Here is a 19,176-nt window from a genome sequence, read left to right as displayed (position 1 = left end):
AGTCAGATTCGACTAGCTTCTGAGCAAGGGAAACCTTTACATTCCTGAGTAGGAAACTGGGATTTGAAACTGGTATTAAATTCTGGTTTAGAATGCAAGTTTTGTGGATGGGGAAACCGGATAACTGCCCACCTGCATTCATACATAATGGGTAGCTGGAATTCATTTCCAATTGACAATAAACCAGGTTCATGCACGTTTCTACTTACGTGCTGCTAAGTTTGCCTTCTGAATACAGCTACTGCCTCTCCCAGCTCTCCCCCCAATGCTAGTTCATCCCCTGCAGCTTACATGGACGGACCCAGATGGAAAGCTACGACTGACACATTTAAAACCCAAGTGATAATAATTCCATGGTGCCAAGCGGCATTTGATGGACATCCATTCCGCCAGCTCGAGACTGTATGCGTCTTCTGGCAGAGACCTGATTCTTTTATGCGTGCCAGGCCGATTCATCGAGTACTATTTACTTTAATGAGAGGACAGGGAACAGACTGCCCCCTGCACTCAAGTATGCGGTTGCCAACCTCTAGGCAGGGCCTGGAGAGACGGAAGCCCTCCTCCTTTGGACCGCCCCCTCCGCCCACCTGGCCGCCTGTCCTGCACCTCCAGGCAGGGGAGGCCGTACGCTCCAAGCTGCGAACCCCTGGCTTGGCATGCAGGCGCCCGCGTGGGCCTCTCCCGAGCAGCCACGGAAGCTAGTGGGGTTTTTTAACCTACTGGAGCAGGCGCCTGCGGAGGTAAGGACCCCTGAAATAGAGTTTGGCGGTGGTGGGGCTTAGGGAGCGGTATATGAGTCACTGGCACATCACCAGTGGTCTCATAACATCCCCAGTGAGGGCCCCCCCCCCACTGAGTCCCCCTCAGACTGCTTGCAAACAGCCACTCCCCTCTCACCTGCAGCAAAAAAAGATAGCCTCCAGGTAACCAGGAGGGGAAGTTCTTGAAAGGGGATCAGAGTTTTCTTCCTTCAGACTTTGATGTCCTACAAAAGGGTCACATTAGTCCACTTGGGTGGGCGGCTTTGTATTTTCTGTGACCCACTCGTTTGTGGGCTTGTATGCAAGGCTGACCAGTGTGCGTGTGCACAAGGTCCCTCCCCTCCTTAAACCACAGTCTCCCGGGCTCCGCATGCAGGTGCTTCTGGAACCTGGAGTTGGCAACCCTACCCCTTCTCCATGCACAACGTGGTCCTGATCCAAAGCAGACCCCACATGTGCCTGGGATAGGTTTGCCAGCTCCAGGCTGGGAAACACCTGAAGATTTGCAGGGTTGATGTCTAAGGAGGGCAGGTTTTGAGGAGGGGGTGGGGAGGGACTTCAGTGGGGGAGATAATGCCAGAGTGTCTGTCTTCCAAATCAGCCATTTTCTCCAGGGGAACTGATCTCTGTCACCTGAAGATCAGTTGCAATCCTAGGAGATCTCCAGCCACCACCAGGAGGTTGGCAACTCTGGCCTGGGGAGCATAGTACACCCAGCACTCCTGTGACCCAAACTCCTTGTGCCAGCTACAAGGTCTCTGTAAAGGGAAACTGACCCTGCACCTACCCCACCACCATACAGGCTCTTAGCAACCTGACACATTTCCAAGCACCCTCCAATTTCCTTTACTGTGGGGAGAGAGACAGCTCTTGTCCTCGTGGATTTTGGAAATGGACGAGCAGTGTCTGATTAAAGCTGGGAGAGTGGGTTAGGAAATGGACGAGCAGTGTCTGATTAAAGCTGGGAGAGTGGGAAAGCTGGGAGAGTGGGAGTTGCTGCTTGGCAACTGGTGGGAGGTCTGTGGGTGGGGATATGGGGGCCCACCATGCCAGCCACAGTGTTATGTCACTTCAGGTTAAAAAAAAAGGAAAGCGACACAGGTAGCTCTAGGAATTGACAGAAGTTCTGTGGTAAAAGTGTCCAGTTTCTGGCGAGTCCTAGAGCTACCATATGTCACTTTTGTTCTTTTTCTTTTTTTTAACCAGAAGTGACATGACGCCACGGCCAGCTTTGTGGGAGGGTTTATATTTCTCCCACTGCCATTCTGAGTGGTGGTGGGTAATGAGACTGTGGGGCAGGGCTTGGGGGGGGGGAGGCTGGCAGCCCTAGAGAGGGAAGAGGTTGGACTTCAATGTCTTTAGCTGTTCCCTGCCTCTTATCCATCATATTTCTTTTCTTCCGGTAAGAGTCAGTAAATGCTTGCCCACACAGGAACACATCCAGGAAAATACGGGAGAGAAAATGGATAGTTGTTGGAAGAGGCACTCTGTCACTGTGCTTCCTTCCTTGGTTTGCAGGAGAGTATTCCCTATAGACAGCCGAGAATAATCACCCATTTGGTGTGTGGTTAAGTGCGCAGACTCTAATCTGGGAGAACCAGGTTTGCTTCCCCACTCCTCCACTTGGACCTGGCTGGATGGTCTTGGGCAAACCGTAGCTCTGATAAGAGCTGTTCTTGAAAAAGAGCACTTTCTGTCAGAGCTCTTTCAGCCCCACCTGCCTCACAGGGTGTCTGTTGTGGGGAGGAGAAGGGAAAGGAGTTTGTAAGCCGCTCTGAGACACGTTTGGGTAGTGAAGGGCGGGGTATAAATACAATCTCTTCTTCTTCTTCTTATCCACTGCTTGGCAAGACTTCACTGACCTCCAGCAAAGAGGTTTCCTTTAAATACTGGAGGGGAGGGGGGCGGCTGGGCTGGCTTCTGGAACTGCAAGAAATATCAAGCACATCAAATGGATCTTTAGCTTTCAATTCTCGCCTCTGTGAGAACCGCATCTTTCGCGCAGCAACAAAATTGAAGGTGTCCTTTGCAAAATCGTCTGGAAGGGGAGGGGATATTTTTACCTCCATCTTTTTTACTACAAATAGCCAAGGAAGCTTACAAAATCAGAATAAAAACTGATTATGCAAAAATGAAAAAAAAACCAACAACCAAGAATTAATAGCCAGAAGCAGCTATAATCACAGTGAATCCTAAATCAGCAGTGAAAAAGACGAAAGCCAGCAAAGCTAGGGTTTTTCTTACTTCTGGGGTTTCCAAGGCTTTTTGGGCCTTATTTATTTACTTCTGGGGACTCAACATCTTTTGGGCCTTATTTATTTACTTCTGAGGTCTGCAACATCTTTCGAGCCTTATTTATTTACTTCTGGGGTCTCCAACATTTTTGTCAATGGCCCCGGCCCACTTTCTGAAAAGCTCGGTGGGGGGCCAGGGAAGTCCTGGCAGGCACCACACCAGGAGACCCTGATTTTCTTATCCAGAACGCTTCTATGCTGCCTCTTTAGAAGCCTGCTCAAGGCAGCTTACAAACAAAAGCCATGCTATTTTTTAAAAAGCCATTTAAAAAACACAAAACGCATCAGACCTAAAAGCATGAAAACGACCCATAAAAGAGAAGCAGACCATTAAAAAGCTGCTAACACCCCTCCCCTAATTAAAAGCCTGGGCATAAAGATGTGTTTTACCCTGGCGCCTAAAAGAAAGTAAAGGAGGAAGGCATGTCAAAGTTGAAGTGTCACCACAGAAAATGCCCCGTCTCTCATTGTCCATTTCTATCCCATTTTATTTCATCCCATTTTATCCCACCCTTTCTCCAAGGAGCTCAAGGCCACGCTCTCCCCTCCCCCAGTTTTTCCTCCCAGCAACCCTGCGAGGTAGGTCAGGCTGAGAGAGAGCCCAAGGAGGTCACCCACTGAGCTTCATGGCAGAGTGGGGATTTGAAACCGGGTCTCCCTAGTCTGGCACAAAAACAACTCCTCTAAACGCACTCGAGAGGATGTGTTTAAAGGAGTGGGTGGAGAGTAAATAAGCCCTGGGCCACATAATGAAGAGACCTAGTTGGTTTGTTTTTAAGAGTTCAGCACCCAGACCAGTAACAGGGTATAGAAGTTTGCATGAATTCTCTTAAAGTGTATAATTTATTCCACTCTGGCTAGTCACGGAGCACAGCCAAGAGTTCTGTGGGACACCTCAGCTGTGAGAAACACAGTTTCAGCCTCCACACTGGACTCTCGGGGTTGGATCTGACGCAGAGGCCTGCAAGCACCACAAAGACGATGCCAGGGGTTGGTGGACTCGGGCCGTGAGGTGAAGGAAGTGCTCAGATTGTCATTCCCGCTTCCTGTACCAGTGGATCCTCTCCTGCTGGGGGAGACTTTCTGGTACGGCGGAAAGGGCGCATGGGATCCAGCCCACAGATATGACAGGGTGATGCCCACATGTTTCCAGCATCTCTTTGAATCCATGAGAGCTAGAACCTTGGTTTTATTTAATGAATGCTAAGATTCTCAGGAGGCTGGATCCCGCCCACAGTCTTCCTGTGCTCCCAAAGAATCACTGCATATACACGTGTCTGGATGGGAACCATTTGTCCTGGGAACCTCATACATACATGTCTTGTACAGGCAACGGGGAATCACAACCAAACGAGGCAACCCAAGCAATGTCCCCCAAAGTATAAATTAAAAGTCTCCCGTGAGCCCTAAAAACCCACTCAATCTCTGCATGATTCAGTGTTCTGGCTTGCCACTTCACAGTCAATTCTGCCTATATATTGAATACGGTTGGAACATCCGGTGACACTGGATGCAGGCACACAACAGAATTCCCTTCCCTCAGATGGGCCTGTCCAGAGCATCTCTGAATGAGTCACTCATCCTATCTTTACACAGCTAAAGAAGGTCATTCTTACCTATAGGCAAACCTTGTCAAGTATGCCTCAAATTGTACAGCAAGACTTAAACTACGCAAGACTTCAGAGCACTGTACAGCACCTAACACACAATTAGTTCCAAAGAAATGCAGGAGAGCAGCAGTGTTGGGGGTTTTTTTAACAGAAACAGACTGAATGAGTTGCCTCTCACTGGCATACCATCTAAATTATACCTAGCCGTTGGCTTGGCTGCTGCAGCATCAGGGAATGTTCACAAGTGTTAGATACGAGACTCGAGGCAGCAGGTGAACAGCGATAACAGCTTTATTGAACACGAAGTCAGAAGAACCAGAACGAGACAAACTATGGAGCAACAGGTTCCTTTTTAAACAGTCCGGGCTTGGCAAGCCACGCCCACATGTCAGATAAGGTCCAATCAATTACTCTACATAAAGACCAATTACTTTGCTTCCCTCCAGAACTTCCTTTGTTCTGATAGGTTAAGAACCCTGGCGATGGTGGGGTCCCGGGCGGAGGCGGTCGCAATGTCCGACGCATGCACCGGAGGTTTGGCCAGTTCCTCGAGGGCCATCACCTCGTAAGCTGGTGCAGGGTCAATGTCCAATTCTGGCAGGGGGCAGCAGCTGAGGGCGTCGGCATGCCCCATGTTTTTTCCAGGCCGGTGCTCGAGGACGTAGTCGTACGCTGATAAAAATACTGTCCAGCAACATCCGCACAGACAAGACGTGGGGTGTCTGGCGGCCCGGTGCAAAGATTCCAAGGAGGGGTTTGTGGTCCGTGGCCATAACGAACAGTCTGCCATGCAAAAAGTCATGGAACTTTTTAATGCCGGCCACTAGTGCCAACCCCTCCTTGTCGATTTGGGCATAGTTTCTCTTGGCCGGGCTGAGTGTCCGAGAGTAATAGGCAATCTGTGCCTTCCTGCCGTTAACCAGCACATGGCTCAACACTGCCCCCACCCCATACGGAGATGCGTCCGCCGCCAAAACCAGTTGCTTGGCCTCGTCGTAGTGGGTAAGGACCGCCTCGGATGACAACAATGATTTAATGGTGGTAAAAGCCCGGTCGTGCTGAGGGCCCCATTCCCACTTCGCTCCCTTGTTGAGGAGGCGATGCAAAGGTTCAGCTATCGGCACCTTATGTGGCAGGAAGGCATGATAAAAATTCAAAATCCTTAAGAAGAATTGCAGTTCCTTCTTAGAGGAACGTCTGGGGGCGTTTTGGATGGCCCGTACCTTCCCTTCAGTAGGGTGGACACCATTAGTGTCGATTTGGAACCCCGAGAATTCAATGCTGGGTACTCCCAAATGACACTTGGCCCTCTTTATCTTTAATCCAGCCTCTTGGAATCTACGTAAAACGGACCTGAGGCGTTCTGCCAGTTCGTCCTCAGACCGGCCGGTAATCAACATGTCGTCGAAATAGGGAACCATCCCTGGCAGGTCCCTTAACAACCTCTCCATTAGGCCTTGGAATATGCCTGGGGCCACGTTTACGCCAAACTGCAAACGATTTACCTTGAACGCACCCCTGTGCATGACAATGGTTTGCACCATGGCGGCCTGGGGGTCTACTGGCAGCTGTTGACATGCCTGGGCCAGATCTAATTTGGCAAAGACTTTACCCTCCCCTAATGACACCAGCACGTGACTAATTACGGGGGCTGGGTAAGAGTGCTGCTGCAGAGCCTTGTTGATTGTGCATTTGTAATCAGCACATATTCAGATAGACCCATCAGGCTTTATCGGTGTCACGATGGGGGTCTCCCATTTTGAGTGTGACACTGGTTCAAGCACACCTTGAAACACAAGCTTGTCCAGCTCAGACTCTATACGCAGTTTCAGAGAAATCGGTACCTTGCGATATTTAAGCCATATAGGCGCTACAGAGGATCTAGGTCAAACGTTACAGGTGGCCCCCTATACATTCCCAGAGTACCATCAAAAACATCTGCAAATTCCACATACAGCGAATTCAATTTATTTCCACTGACTTGGTTAATACCACTTATTGCAATTCCAAGGGCCTCAAACCAGTCTAAGCCCAACAGACTGGCTCGGTGCCCCTCGGCAACAAGGAGACTCAGAGACTCCTTGAACCCTTTAAATTGTACCTCAAATGTGGCTTCGCCGGCCACAGGGATATGCCTTCCCTGAAAATCGGAAAGGTAGATGGTGCTCGGCTGCAAACGTCAATGGCTCCATTGTGGAAACAAACGTTGCAAAGTTTCCGACAAAATGACGGTCACTGAGATTCCCGAGTCGACCTCCATCTCGCACGGTACGCCATTCAGCAAGACGGTGACGTGGATCTTCTTCCTTGCTCGCAATCCGGTCCTCAGGATGGTCGAAGGGCAGGAACAGCAGCTGGTCAGATGGCAATCTGTAGACCTTGCGTTGTCCTTGCCTTGAACCCAGGGGCTTGCACAAGGAGACGACGGTGGTGTCTTCTTCCTCTTGGCCCTGCAGACTCTGGCCAAACTGCCTCAATTGTCACAGGACCGGCAAACGATGTCCTTTGCCCAGCATCGATCCCGCTCATGATCACCGCCGCATCCGGCACAGGTTCGCCGCGGCGCAGTTTTCACTTGGGTCTGCTTGGGCCTCAGAGTACGAGACTGGTTGATGTCATCATGCTCACCATCGGACTTGCTTGTTGATTCGTGATGTATGGCTTTGTTGGCCCCCTGTTGGATTGGGACCAGGTTTTGACGCACTTCTTGGGTTGCTTTCTCAGCGGCCTCAGCGGCGACAGTCTCAAAGTAGGCCACAGCATAGGTGAGAGCCGTTCGTGCGAACAATCGTTGCTGTAGCTTCTCGTCCCTCATGCTGCAGATGAGTCGGTTGAGGAGCGCTTCCTTGAGGTTGGTGAAGTTGCGTAAGGCCGAAATGTACTCAGCAACCGTCTCGTTAGCAGCCTGGGATCGCTTGTACAATGTGTGTCGGCTAGCGATCTGTGAAGGTTGCGGTGCAAAATGCCCCTGTAGTTTCAGTTTGAGTTCAGCCAGGGACACGGTTTTGATTTCAGCCGGGGCGACCAGGGACTGGGCGACGTCGAAGACAGCCCTTCCGCAGGACCTGAGGACCGTCGCCTTCTGCTGGTCCTCACCCTCGATCTGGTTAGCTTGGAGGTGGAACCTGGTCAGGTAGGAATCCCAGTCCTCGAGGTCGGGTTCAAATGCCTCGAACCGTGGGTTGACGGTCATCACTGCTCTCTGTGCCAGCACTGGCACAAGTGCTGCAGCTGCTTGATCAGCCAGGTCTCGTTCTTCCGCCCTGGGTCCCTCAGGGGCTTTTAGGTCGTCTGCTGTCCTGGCGTCAGTTCAGCAAGGCTGCCTACCCGCTCTATAATCTCATCCTCGTCGCCAATTGTTAGATACGAGACTCGAGGCAGCAGGTGAACAGTGATAACAGCTTTACTGAACACGAAGTCAGAAGAACCAGAACGAGACAAACTATGGAGCAACAGGCTCCTTTTTAAACAGTCCGGGCTTGGCAAGCCACGCCCACAAGTCAGATAAGGTCCAATCAATTACTGTACATAAAGACCAATTACTTTGCTTCCCTCCAGAACTTCCTTTGTTCTGATAGGGCTGTTTACAATACCTTTCTAGACTCAAGCTCATGCATTCATTATATTACATTACATACACAACAAGCATTCCAGCTGTTCGGGGGGGGGAGGGTCTGCCACAGAATGTTTGCCATCAGTGCAACCGCTGGGAGTGAAAGCAACGCTCAGTCGGGCTGTGTGGAAACCCTCTCATGGAGCCCAGGGTTGAAATGGAAGCAGAGAGGGTGGAGAGAAAAAGAGCCTCAGGAGGCAGGGGAGACCTGATCCCCAAGAGGAGTAAGCGGCCGGATGGGAGGAGGCTAAGGTACAGGATCAGTCAGTGAGGTACAGGATCAGAGTGGCAGAGGCCAGGAGTCAAGGACAGAAGGTGGCGCCAAGCAAGTGGCTGATTGGAATTAGCCCCATCCTTGGCCTCGGGAGCAAATGGGATATAGCACCCCGGGGCAGGAGGCCAGGCCACCTGTCTGATTGTCCGAAGACAAGCGTTTGCCAGCAATGTTTGCTGCACTTGCACAAGAACGGCAATGAAGTCTGGATTACCAAAGAGCTGCATTTCACCCAGTTTATGACTGTGATCGAGCCTGGCCACTCCCTCCCTCCCTCCCTCCCTTCTCTCTGTGCCTTCTCACTCATGCCTCCCCCGCCGCCCTGCCTCAGCATGCTCTGGTGACGCAGGGGAAGTGAGGTTCTGCACATTCACTGACTCCAAGTCCACCCCTCTCCCCGCCCCAAAAGCCACATACATAGACACACACACACCCCGCAAGCACAGTCTGCCAAGGGAAGCAGTTTTGGGTTGCTATTCAATGTTATGCCGGAGGAATGCTCAGCTCTTGGGTGCACCAGATTGCAAATGCCTCTGGAAGGGCTGCCTGCCTCTCCCAACAGCAGCAGCGGTGGCTGGCCTCCTTCCAGAAAGACACAGGGGTCCCACAGAACCAGCCGACCATGCCTGATTGTAAGATACCCTTGTCAAAATGCAAAGATTAAAATGATAACAATAGTGCTAGAGACAAAATGGCAAAGAACTGGAAGGTTACACCAAGGACCTAAAAGGCAATGGATTGATGGGCCTTGCTCGAGTGAAGAATCAACCTGGAACCCATAAAGTCCTATGAGTAACAAGGGAGTCCCTGAGCATATGCAGAGAGCATTTCAATCACTACTGCGTGACAAGAGGAGCACCTGCATATGGAAACTAGGGACAGGAGGGTTGGTTAAAGATAGCAGTAGGGTTGCCAACCTCCAGGTGGAGTCTGGAGATCTCCTGGAATCACAACAGATCTCCCGACAAGAGAGACCAGTTCCCCTGGAGAAAATGGCTGTTTTGGCAGACCAACTGTACATCATTATGTCTAGCTGAGGTCCCCCTGCCCTCCCCAGGATCCACCACCAAATGTCCAGGAATTTCCCAACTCAGAGTTGGGAACCCTAAATAGCAAAGACCATCTGAATTTGTCCATAGATTCTTGACTTCTAAACAACCTGGGTTTGAAGTGGAATCAATGCATTTTATTGATTGAAATTTTTGTAAGATCCCTTGGGTTTAGTTAGAGGGAAATATTTCTGAGAAAACTTGATAAAGGAAGATGTTGGGGTTTTTTTCATCCAGGATCAGCTGGGGTGCCGTTCCCATTCTCCTGGTTTTGGGAAGGGGCTTGTGGCTGAGTGGAAGAGCCTCTGCTTGGCATGCAGAAGGTCCCAGGTTCAATCCCAGGCATCTCCAGTTAAAAGGACCAGGCACGGCAATAAGTGATGTGAAGGATCTCTCCCTGAGACCCGGAGAGCCATTGTCAGAGCAGACAACAGTGACCTCGATGGACCAGCGGTCTGATTCAGTATAAGGCACCTTCATGTATTCACGTGGTTTTGGTCCCCCCCCCGCCCCGGAGCCTTGTTCGTGGGATCCAGATGGCAACCCCATCTGTGCAGTTGAGCTGAGCTGGCTGGCAGGGATGCGCCCCAGAGTGGCAGCAACTCACTTCCCCCAGCCAGACTGACCAATGGGGACATGTTCACAGTGCACACCTGTGTTTCTGCCAGGGCCCCACTGGCTCATGGATGGTCCACAAGTCCCTTCCAGATTCATGGAGGATAGACAGTTTCATGGAGGAGAGGTCTATCACTGGCTACTAGCCATTGTGACTAAAGGGAACCTCCACATTCAGAGGCACTAAACCTCTGAATCCGAGCCAGGAAGGCCTCGGCCTCCGTTGTTGTTGGCCCTCCAGAAGAACTGGATGGCCACTGTGTGAGACAGGATGCTGGACTAGATGGACCCCGGGTCTGATCCAGCAGGGCTCTTCTGATGTTCTGATCAGGGAAAGGCCTTGGTCTCTCTGCCCTGTTGTTGACCCTCCTGAGGAACTGGTTGGCCCCTGTGTGAGACAGGATGCTAGACTAGATGGACCATTGGTCTGATCCAGCAGGGCTCTTCTTCTGTTCTGATAAGGGAAAGGCCTCAGCCTCTCTGCCCTGTTGTTGGCCCTCCAGAAGAACTGGCTGGCCACTGTGGAAGACAGGATGCTGGACTAGATGGACCTTCACAGGTCTGACCCAGCAGGGCTCATCTGAAGTTCCCTGCATGTCTTAGGCCCTGAGGATCTGGAGGCCAAGACCCTCACTCCTGCTGGGGGGACAGGAGATGGTATCAGCTTCCACACTGAGCCTCTCCTCTCTTGGGGCTCCTCCAAGTGGGCAGAACTTCTCTGTGGCAGGCCAGGACCACCTGCCCTCTCCCCCCTTTTCCAGGTTAAGCCAATTTAAATGGTGTTTGAGCTCACGATTTTGATTTGTAGGGTGGGATTAACAGATTCGTAAAAATCACTTCTGTACTATTTAGTGATAAATAGGACCTAGAGTTAGGAGTTAAGCTCTGCTTGACTTCCAACCCTGATGAATTTCACAGAAATTCCCACACAGCTGAGCCAAGCGTGGCCCTGTACCTCTTCAACGACCTGCCAGGAGCGGGGCAAACCCTTGGTTCTGGCAACCCCAGGCAAGCCGAAGTGCCAGGCACTCTGAGTCCTTGGCAGGTCCCTGCACAAGCCCACTGGGACACCCTCCGCTTGAAGCACTGCCGCTGACAGAGGCCTGGACTTGGGATGCCTCCTAAATTCTCACAATCGGCATGTCACCAGGAGCCATCTCGGTTATTTCCCCACAAAATTAAACTTACTTACTTATTTATTAGATTTATATCCTGCCCTCCCCAAACGGGCTCAGGGCGGCTAACAAAAGAGGCATATGCCATGATTGAACAGCTAAAAACAGAATAAAATTTGACGTTTGTTTTTAAAAGGTCCAAATTAAAAAGGAAGAACAGATTTCTGGTCACGGGTTTTGATTCTTTTTACGTTGCACACAGGCCCACAGCGTTTCTCATGGGCTTCTGAGAACCAAAATATTTGACCTCAAAAAGCAAGGAGCCCAGTCCTGCAGAGTTCCCGCTCTCTCTCCCTCCCCCTCACCCTTAGCGGTAGGTCTCCTCTGCTGACCCACCCCTTCAAAAACCATCTTGGCTTGCTGGGACCAAGGCAGGAACTGTACCTACAAAGTCATTTATCAAGCAAAAATGCTGACCTGGTTTCCCGTGATACGTCTTGGCCTAAGCCCGCGAATCCCAGCCAGCAATGAAGACTACAAATATAGCCACGAAGTACCATCTGCCATGGTCCTCTACTTGTGGGGGCAAAAACTGAGCAATGCCTTTTTTGTGGGTGGGCGGACACTCATCCTTCCTCCCTCAACATCTGGGTGAGTCTATCAAGGCACCACAGACAATGAGCTGCAAATCCTGGGCTGCAGTCACACACGCTATATAATCCACTTTCAATCCACTTTCAATGCACATTCCAACTGGATTTTTCCTGTGTGACCTTGTGTCAAATTCTGTTCCTCTGCTCCCTTGCTGGGTTTTTGCGTGCCCCTTAGAAACAAGCCAAGGAGAGGGGTTTGATACCGAATCCAACCGAATCCAACAAGAACTCTGCGTTTTCTAATCTTCGGGGCTCAGGCTACACCACTATCTGTCACATTCAGGGGTCATTTCGTAGAAAAAGAGGTGCAGGAGCTCATTAGCGTAACTTATTAGCATAACTTATTTGCATATGCCACACCCCCTGCCATCACCGGAAGTGTGTCAGAAAGCAACACCCACCACTCAGGCTCCACTGGATTGTTTTGGATTGCCAGCTATTGGGGGGGGGGATGTGCAGATTTGTCCTCGCAGAGGAGGGAGAGCTTGTACCTGAATAAAACCTGGTCATAAGGGTGCCACTGGACTGTCTTGGACCAGGGGGCTGGGGGGGGGGCTGTGCAACTTACCTGGCTGCTTCTTGCTCTGACTGAGGGCTGCTGGGAGCAGGGGGTGAGGCTTGTTGCATGTGCCCGCCCCCTGGGCTCTTTACTGCTGGAGCTCCGCTCCTGTGCGCTCCTACAGGAAATGACCCCTGGTCACATTTGACTGAATGAGACTCCCGCAGAAGTGCGAACAGAGATGACGGTCACAGACTACGCTTACAGCATGCCGTTTCTCATTCTGACTTCTTTTTTAAAGAAAAGTTCTACATTAATACTCAGTGGGGAAGAGGGAAGACTTGGGCCAGCCTGAAAGAAAGATCCACAATGCACCCCAGCTCACTGGCAGAACATGCACTTTGCATTCCTCTAGACCCAGGTTCGAATCCCAGCAGCTCCAGTTAATGTGGTAGCAGAGCTGAGTAATCCCTTTGGCTTACAGAACCAATGCTAGCTAAAGAAAAAAAAATGCAAGGCTAGATGGACAGATCTGGAACTTATTTAAAAATGTCCACCCTGCCTTTCCAAAAGCTTGAAGGGGCTAATAGGCAAATTGGAGGGGGGGGGAGAAAATATATATTTACATTAATGCAGTATCCGTGAATTGCCTACTGCTACAAAATAGCTATTAAAATACCACAGAGTCCACCCTCCCAAGCATCCATGGGGAACTGATCTCTGTAGTCTGGAGGTGAGCTGTAATTTCGGGGGATCCCTGGGTCCCACCTGGAGGGTGGCATCCCTATACCACCCTGATGGGTAGCAGAACAAATTAACAACAGGTATCTCCTTCCTTGCATATATGATCTCTGTGCCCTCCAACTTTCTCCCCTGCCGATCAGGGGTTTTCAAAAGCAGGCCAAGGTCTTACCAATAGAGCATGACATATAGCCCAGCTCTACCCCTACAGGAAAAGTCCATAAGTGACGCATGCAACTAGTAACCACAGTGCTTTCCATTCATACGGCACTTTCAGACTTCTGAAGCCTGTGCAGGAGACCTCACCACAATGCTGTATCATCATTTCCGTACTGAAGACTGAGGCTGAGAAACAGTGGGGGGTCCAAGTGTCACCCAAACAGCATTCAGACATCATGATAAAGTATGGTTTGTGCAATAAATTCAGGTCAGGAGATACATAACAAAACAGGGGCCCTGGTCACAAGGAGAATTTGCCGCGCAAAAGGCACAAATGCTGGGAGGATTTTCAGGGCGCAATCACACCATAACATCTGGCAAGCGTAGCGCACCCATGGCCAACCCGTGGCATGCTGCCGAAGATGCGCAGTTAAAAAGTACCTGCAAAGATCTACTAGCAAATGGTTTGCCACGGGTTGCAGACGGACTCGTTCGGTGTGATCACGGCAGCGCACGCCTATTCCCTCTGGCCGCACTCTTTGCGGCACGTGCCGAAGGACAAAACCCCAGTGCGTCGCTGTCGCATCTGATCGCATAATGGCGGATCAGAATGCGATGGCGCAAATAGCCATGCCTCCCCCCGCGTTTTCCGGCACGTGTGGCCAGGGCCTCTGATTACCAAACCAGATACAAATGCTAGTTTGAAACCCTGGCTTGGGGCCAACCAACAAGCCCCAGTTGGTTTGACTGCCTGCATTTGGACAGTACAGCTAACTAGGGTAGCGCTGGGGATGTCTGAATGATTCATGGCATGGGTAAAATTTGAACCAGGACCTTCCTGAGTCCCAGTTCGGCCTTCTTGCTGTTACGCTACACCAACTAACACCCAAGAAGCTAGAAATGAGGCTAATGAAGAAGGTAAAATCCGGACTTGGTCCCAAAGCCTGGATTTTGCTATTCTCGGCATAAGGAAGCGCTGGCACTCTGCCACCTGAGAGAGACTTGAGATGTTAGCAATCGCTTCCTTCTTTGGATCAAGCGCCAGTCATCCCCTTTTGCTGCTGCTTCACACATGGACTTACCTCAGGCACAAGGGAATTGCCAGTAGATTGTGAGCGATGAATCTATTAAACAGTTTGAGACCTCTGGAAGGCCCAGTGCAGCCACCTTCTAAGGTGATCAATACAATGACTCTGGCCAGAGCACAAGGTGCGTACTCTTCCAAGGGCAAGTGGTCACTCCATCTAACAGCAGAACAGCTAGTCCCTGATACGGACACAAAAGCAGGAAAACAGGGCCACCCACAGACAAATTCGGTCTTTCTACATACCTATGGGATGCCCCAAGTTTGCAGGAAAATATGACTTGTAAAATAACAAAAAGGTGGGGGGAGACCCAAACCTAGCCTGATGAGGACCAAGTCCAAACTTTTGCGAGCAGCCAAGAGTCAGGCTGCGGTCACACATGCCAGAAAAAACGGGGATGTGGTGGGGGGGGGAGCGAGGCTATTTCCTCCGGAGGAATATGACCCGCAGTTGCATGATCACACCTCCCTTGGAAGCTGTGGGTGCAGACCGTCAGTGCGTGATCAGACGCGACTGCAGGTGAGTCGGGGGGGGTTGGTGCTGTTCTTTCCCCATGCGCTTAACCGAGGGAGCGATGAATCGCACCTCCGCACCGAGGGCTCCCTATGGAGTTTGCGATGATGCGCATACTGTGAAGGGGGGGGGGATAATGGCACAGAGTTGGGGTGGCCTGATCAGACCATCCCAATGCCATGAGAGCGCACTGGAGCGATCAGACACCGGAGAGTCCATCTGTGCCCCGTCGCAACCCATTTACTACCGGGTTTTCCCCGGTTTCTTTTAACTCCGTTTCTGCGGTGGAGCAGAGTGGGTTGCCGACGGCTGCGGGGCGCTTCCCAGATGTTGTTGTCTGATGGCACCCTTTAAATCCACCCGGCATTCGCGCCTGTGTTGGGTCTAATTGTGCGTAGGATTCCAGCCTCAGTTAAAAGGGAAAAGGGGAGGGAGAACTTAGCCTGCTGAGTCTCACCAAGTTGTTGACAAGAACTTGAGGAGAAATTGGGGGGGGGGGGATTCCCAAGGGGTTTCCCGCCCCCAGGGATCAAAAGGACCCCAGCCTCTTCTTACTCTTTTTGACCTCTTAGAGAAAGCCTGCTTGGCTGCACCAGTGGAAAGTGTGCCCCCCCCCTGTTTTAACTGGCCTGCAATTCTCAAAAAGCTGATCACCCTGACCTAAATCATGGCCACATTATCAGAGAGGCATCTGCTTGGCAAATTTGTCTCTGCCCGCAACAACTAAGTCGGCCCCTCGACCCATCTTCTGGGAACACAGATTTAATTAGGTGCCATGCCTGGAGAGCACTGTTCCTATATCAGGGCCAAACTAGGTGAGATACGAAGGCCAAGGGATCAGGACTCTTTAAACTAAGCATAGCTAATCTGATCAGAGCAGAGGCAGGGGTGCCCAACCTTTTCCCTGATTAAAATCTCTCTCTCTCTCTCTCTCTCTCTCTCTCTCACACACACACACACACACACACACACACACACACACACACACTCTCACACACACACACAGAGAAAGCTATATTTCTACCTTTGGCATGGATCTTGTATCTTTCCCCTCATGGGTGGGAAAGCAGCTAAACAATATTCAGAAAAAACGGCCTGATGGAAAACGGTTAAACACACACGTGCGCGCCCTTGCAGTTGCTCCCATCAGATTTCCCGAAGCTGCATTTCAACCAAAAGAAGACGATTCATGCATTTCTTGGCATCTTGCCTCGTTCGGCCCACCTCTTTCTGCTTTTCTCTCTCGCTCTGTCTTTTATCACATTTGCAGGCGCCAAATCTCCAGATAATCCCCCCCTCCCCGTTTGTTTCTTGGCCTAACCCAGATTTCACTCCTTTGTAAACTACAAGTTTCTGAATGGCGCTAAGAAAAGCTGCCTCACCTCTCCCAGCAGTGTTACTTTGCGAAACTGCATTTCCCGAGGGCAGCGCAGGTGGGCAGTTAAGCTAAGCAGGTATTCACAGTTCCGTCCAGCTTATTTGCACACGGGCATGCATCACTCGTGACCTTACAAGAATCCAGAATGAAGCAGGGTACTACTCACCATTGCTGAACCTCCTTCTCTGTGACTGAAAAAGAAACGAGAGAGAGAAAAAGAGATGATAAGGGCTAGTTCAGCCACTCACGCACCTCACTTGACTTCTCAGGGCATGGCCCTTTAACACTCAAAATTGGCTCACACATGCAAAGACTCCCCTGCGCTCATTTCCTGGCAGTCAAACGTACAAAGTGGCTTCACCAGAAGGCAGTGTTATTTGAGGGGATCTGACAGTTCTGCTTGTGGATTCATAGCTGCGAGGGCCCGTTCACACATGCAAGTCACCACTCGACGCTGTGCAGCCCTCCCTTTATGAAAACCCGCATGTGAGAACCAGCACCCTAAGATGCATTCACAGGGGCTCTCCTTGGGGCACCCCATGGCCACAGATACTCCCTTTGCATTTACGTCATATGCTATGGAGCGAAACCCTTAACTCCCCATGTACTCCCCATGTTCTCAGCTAAATCTAGCCTCGGCCACCATTTCAGCTCCAAGTAAAGCTATTTCTGGCACACACAAAAGATTGTGAGAGCCCAAGGATGTCTTTGGATATCTGGTAGATCTCCATACCAGATAAGAGCCTGGCACACACCAGATTTTGAAAGAGGTTTGCTGCATACACAGATTGCTCAAAAACGTGAGAAATTTATGTACACACTGGATTCCACTGACTCAGAACCTGGGTCCTTCTAGCTCAGCACTTTTCACTCAGAGCAACAGCAGTTCGTCAAAGCCTCATACACGGAGAGGTCTATGTCAACATCAGCTCCACAGAATCCTCTAAAGGGAGATGCAGAGGAGTGGACCGGGGACCTTCTGCATGCAAAGCAGGTGCTCTAACCATTGAGCCACAGGCCTTCCCATAATTTCTTAATGGGTTCCTAGAACTAGGAGTTATGGGATTCTGGCTACTGAATCTAGATTGACTTTTGTTCTGATGGTCCAGGTTAAGACATCTAATGTTCAAGTCCTAGGCACATAAGTGCCATCAAGTTGCAACTGTCTTATGGCAGGCCCAGCAAGGGGTTTTCAAGGCAAGAGAGAAGCAGAGGGGGTTGGCCACTGCTTTCCTCTGCAGAGCCTTCCTTGGTGGTCTCCTTTTTAAGTACAGATCCTGCTTAGCTTCTAAATCATAGCAGCCCCAGCAAGGGCTTTCAAGGCAAGAGAGAAGCGGAGGTGATTGACCATTGTCTTCTTCTGTAGAGCCTTCCTTGGTGGTCCCCTTTCTAAGTACAGATCCTGCTTAGCTTCTGAGTTCTGATGAGATCGGGCTACACCACACTGCCTTCATTCCCCTAGGCACACTTACATGGGAGTAAATCTCATTTGATATCATTGGACTTACTTCCGAGTATGGAACCAACAAATTGAGCTACCAGAAAATAAAATAAAATGCAAATATTTATTACACAGTGCATAGAATCTTAGGATTAAAAATGACATACATAGGATACCATTAAAAACTCAGATCGTAATATACAGCAACAAGGAGAATTTGCATGTCCAATAACAAAGAATCACGAAGAAGAAGAAGAAGAAGAAGAAGAAGAAGAAGAAGAGGAGGAGGAGGAGGAGAAAGAGATTGGATTTATACCCCACCCTTCACCCAGAGCAGCTTACAAACTCCTTTCCCTTCCCCTCCCCACAACAGACACCCTGTGAGGAAGGTTGGGCTGAGAGAGCTCTGACAGAAACGGCTCTTTTTCGAGAACAGCTGTGCCAGAAATATGGCTTGCCCAAGGTCACCCAGCAGCTGCGAGTGGAGGAGTGGGGAATCAAACCTGGTTCTCCCAGATTAGAGTCCGCGCACTTAACCTACTACACCAAAGTGGCCACTACATTAAATGGTTACATATGTATATTAACCAAAGAACCCAATGCGTTTCAGCCCAAAGGGCCTTCTTCAGTGGTCAAAACTGTACTAACACACACATAAAATCATAACAATACCAGTATAAAATGACTTCCGGTTTGTGGATTGGCGATGGCGGTCGCTTTCCCCGGACCTCGGGGGAGCGATTAGCACACTAGCGGCATGGAGGGGTGCTACCTCAAGTGGCATCCCCACGGAGCCTTTGTGATAGGCTCCAGGCCAGAGGGCTTTTGAGGGTTAGCCTCTTCGACGGCTCAATGCTGGAGAATCGAGGCCTCCCTCCGCCCTGACAGTCCTGCTGTTGTGTGGCCTCCAGGCACAAGCTAATTTGACCAGGACAAGCACGGGAGATCGAGCGGAATAACGAATTATGTGAGTGAGGTCAAAGATATGACCAACAATGAATGTGAGTTCAAAGTAAACGGAGTATTTTAAAAAATGAATCCCCCCCCCCGTGGGAAAAGCGGAGCGCAAAGAGGGATATTTTTTATTTTGCAAATACTACAAAACTACAAAGAAATATTAGGGAAGGGACTACAACTAAGGATAAAGGAAAGCAAACCACACTAAACTAAAACCCCAAGAGGAGGAGATCTTTTCACTGTTAGTAAAAAATGTTAGTACTATAAGTGTTAATATCACAATATACTTGTAGAGTTCTTGCTTATAACAATTCACTATTTATATGTTATTTTATTAGTTGTTATGAGAGAAATCTCTGATCATCTTTTTGTTCTTCGCTTCAAAAGGCCATTTTCCAAGTCCTTCTGCCTTTACTTCG

The 19,176-nt window shown here is 50.2% G+C and overlaps 1 protein-coding gene across 1 annotated transcript in view; it reads right to left on the bottom strand.

Moving 5' to 3' along the window:
- Window positions 1-19,176, bottom strand: part of NCS1 (neuronal calcium sensor 1) — a 116,152-nt gene that overhangs the window by 50,305 nt on the left and 46,671 nt on the right. Inside the window, exon 2 of the mRNA XM_015411563.1 lies at window positions 16,526-16,550. Within this exon, the coding sequence (XP_015267049.1) occupies window positions 16,526-16,550 (25 nt within the window). The remainder of the gene's footprint in view (window positions 1-16,525; window positions 16,551-19,176) is intronic.

This window comes from Gekko japonicus, unplaced genomic scaffold (assembly GCF_001447785.1).
Source record: "Gekko japonicus isolate JY-2015 unplaced genomic scaffold, Gekko_japonicus_V1.1 scaffold463, whole genome shotgun sequence".
Lineage (NCBI taxonomy): Eukaryota > Metazoa > Chordata > Lepidosauria > Squamata > Gekkonidae > Gekko > Gekko japonicus.
The sequence above is the reverse complement of the archived record's forward strand: the minus strand, read 5'-3'. Positions and strand labels throughout refer to the sequence as shown.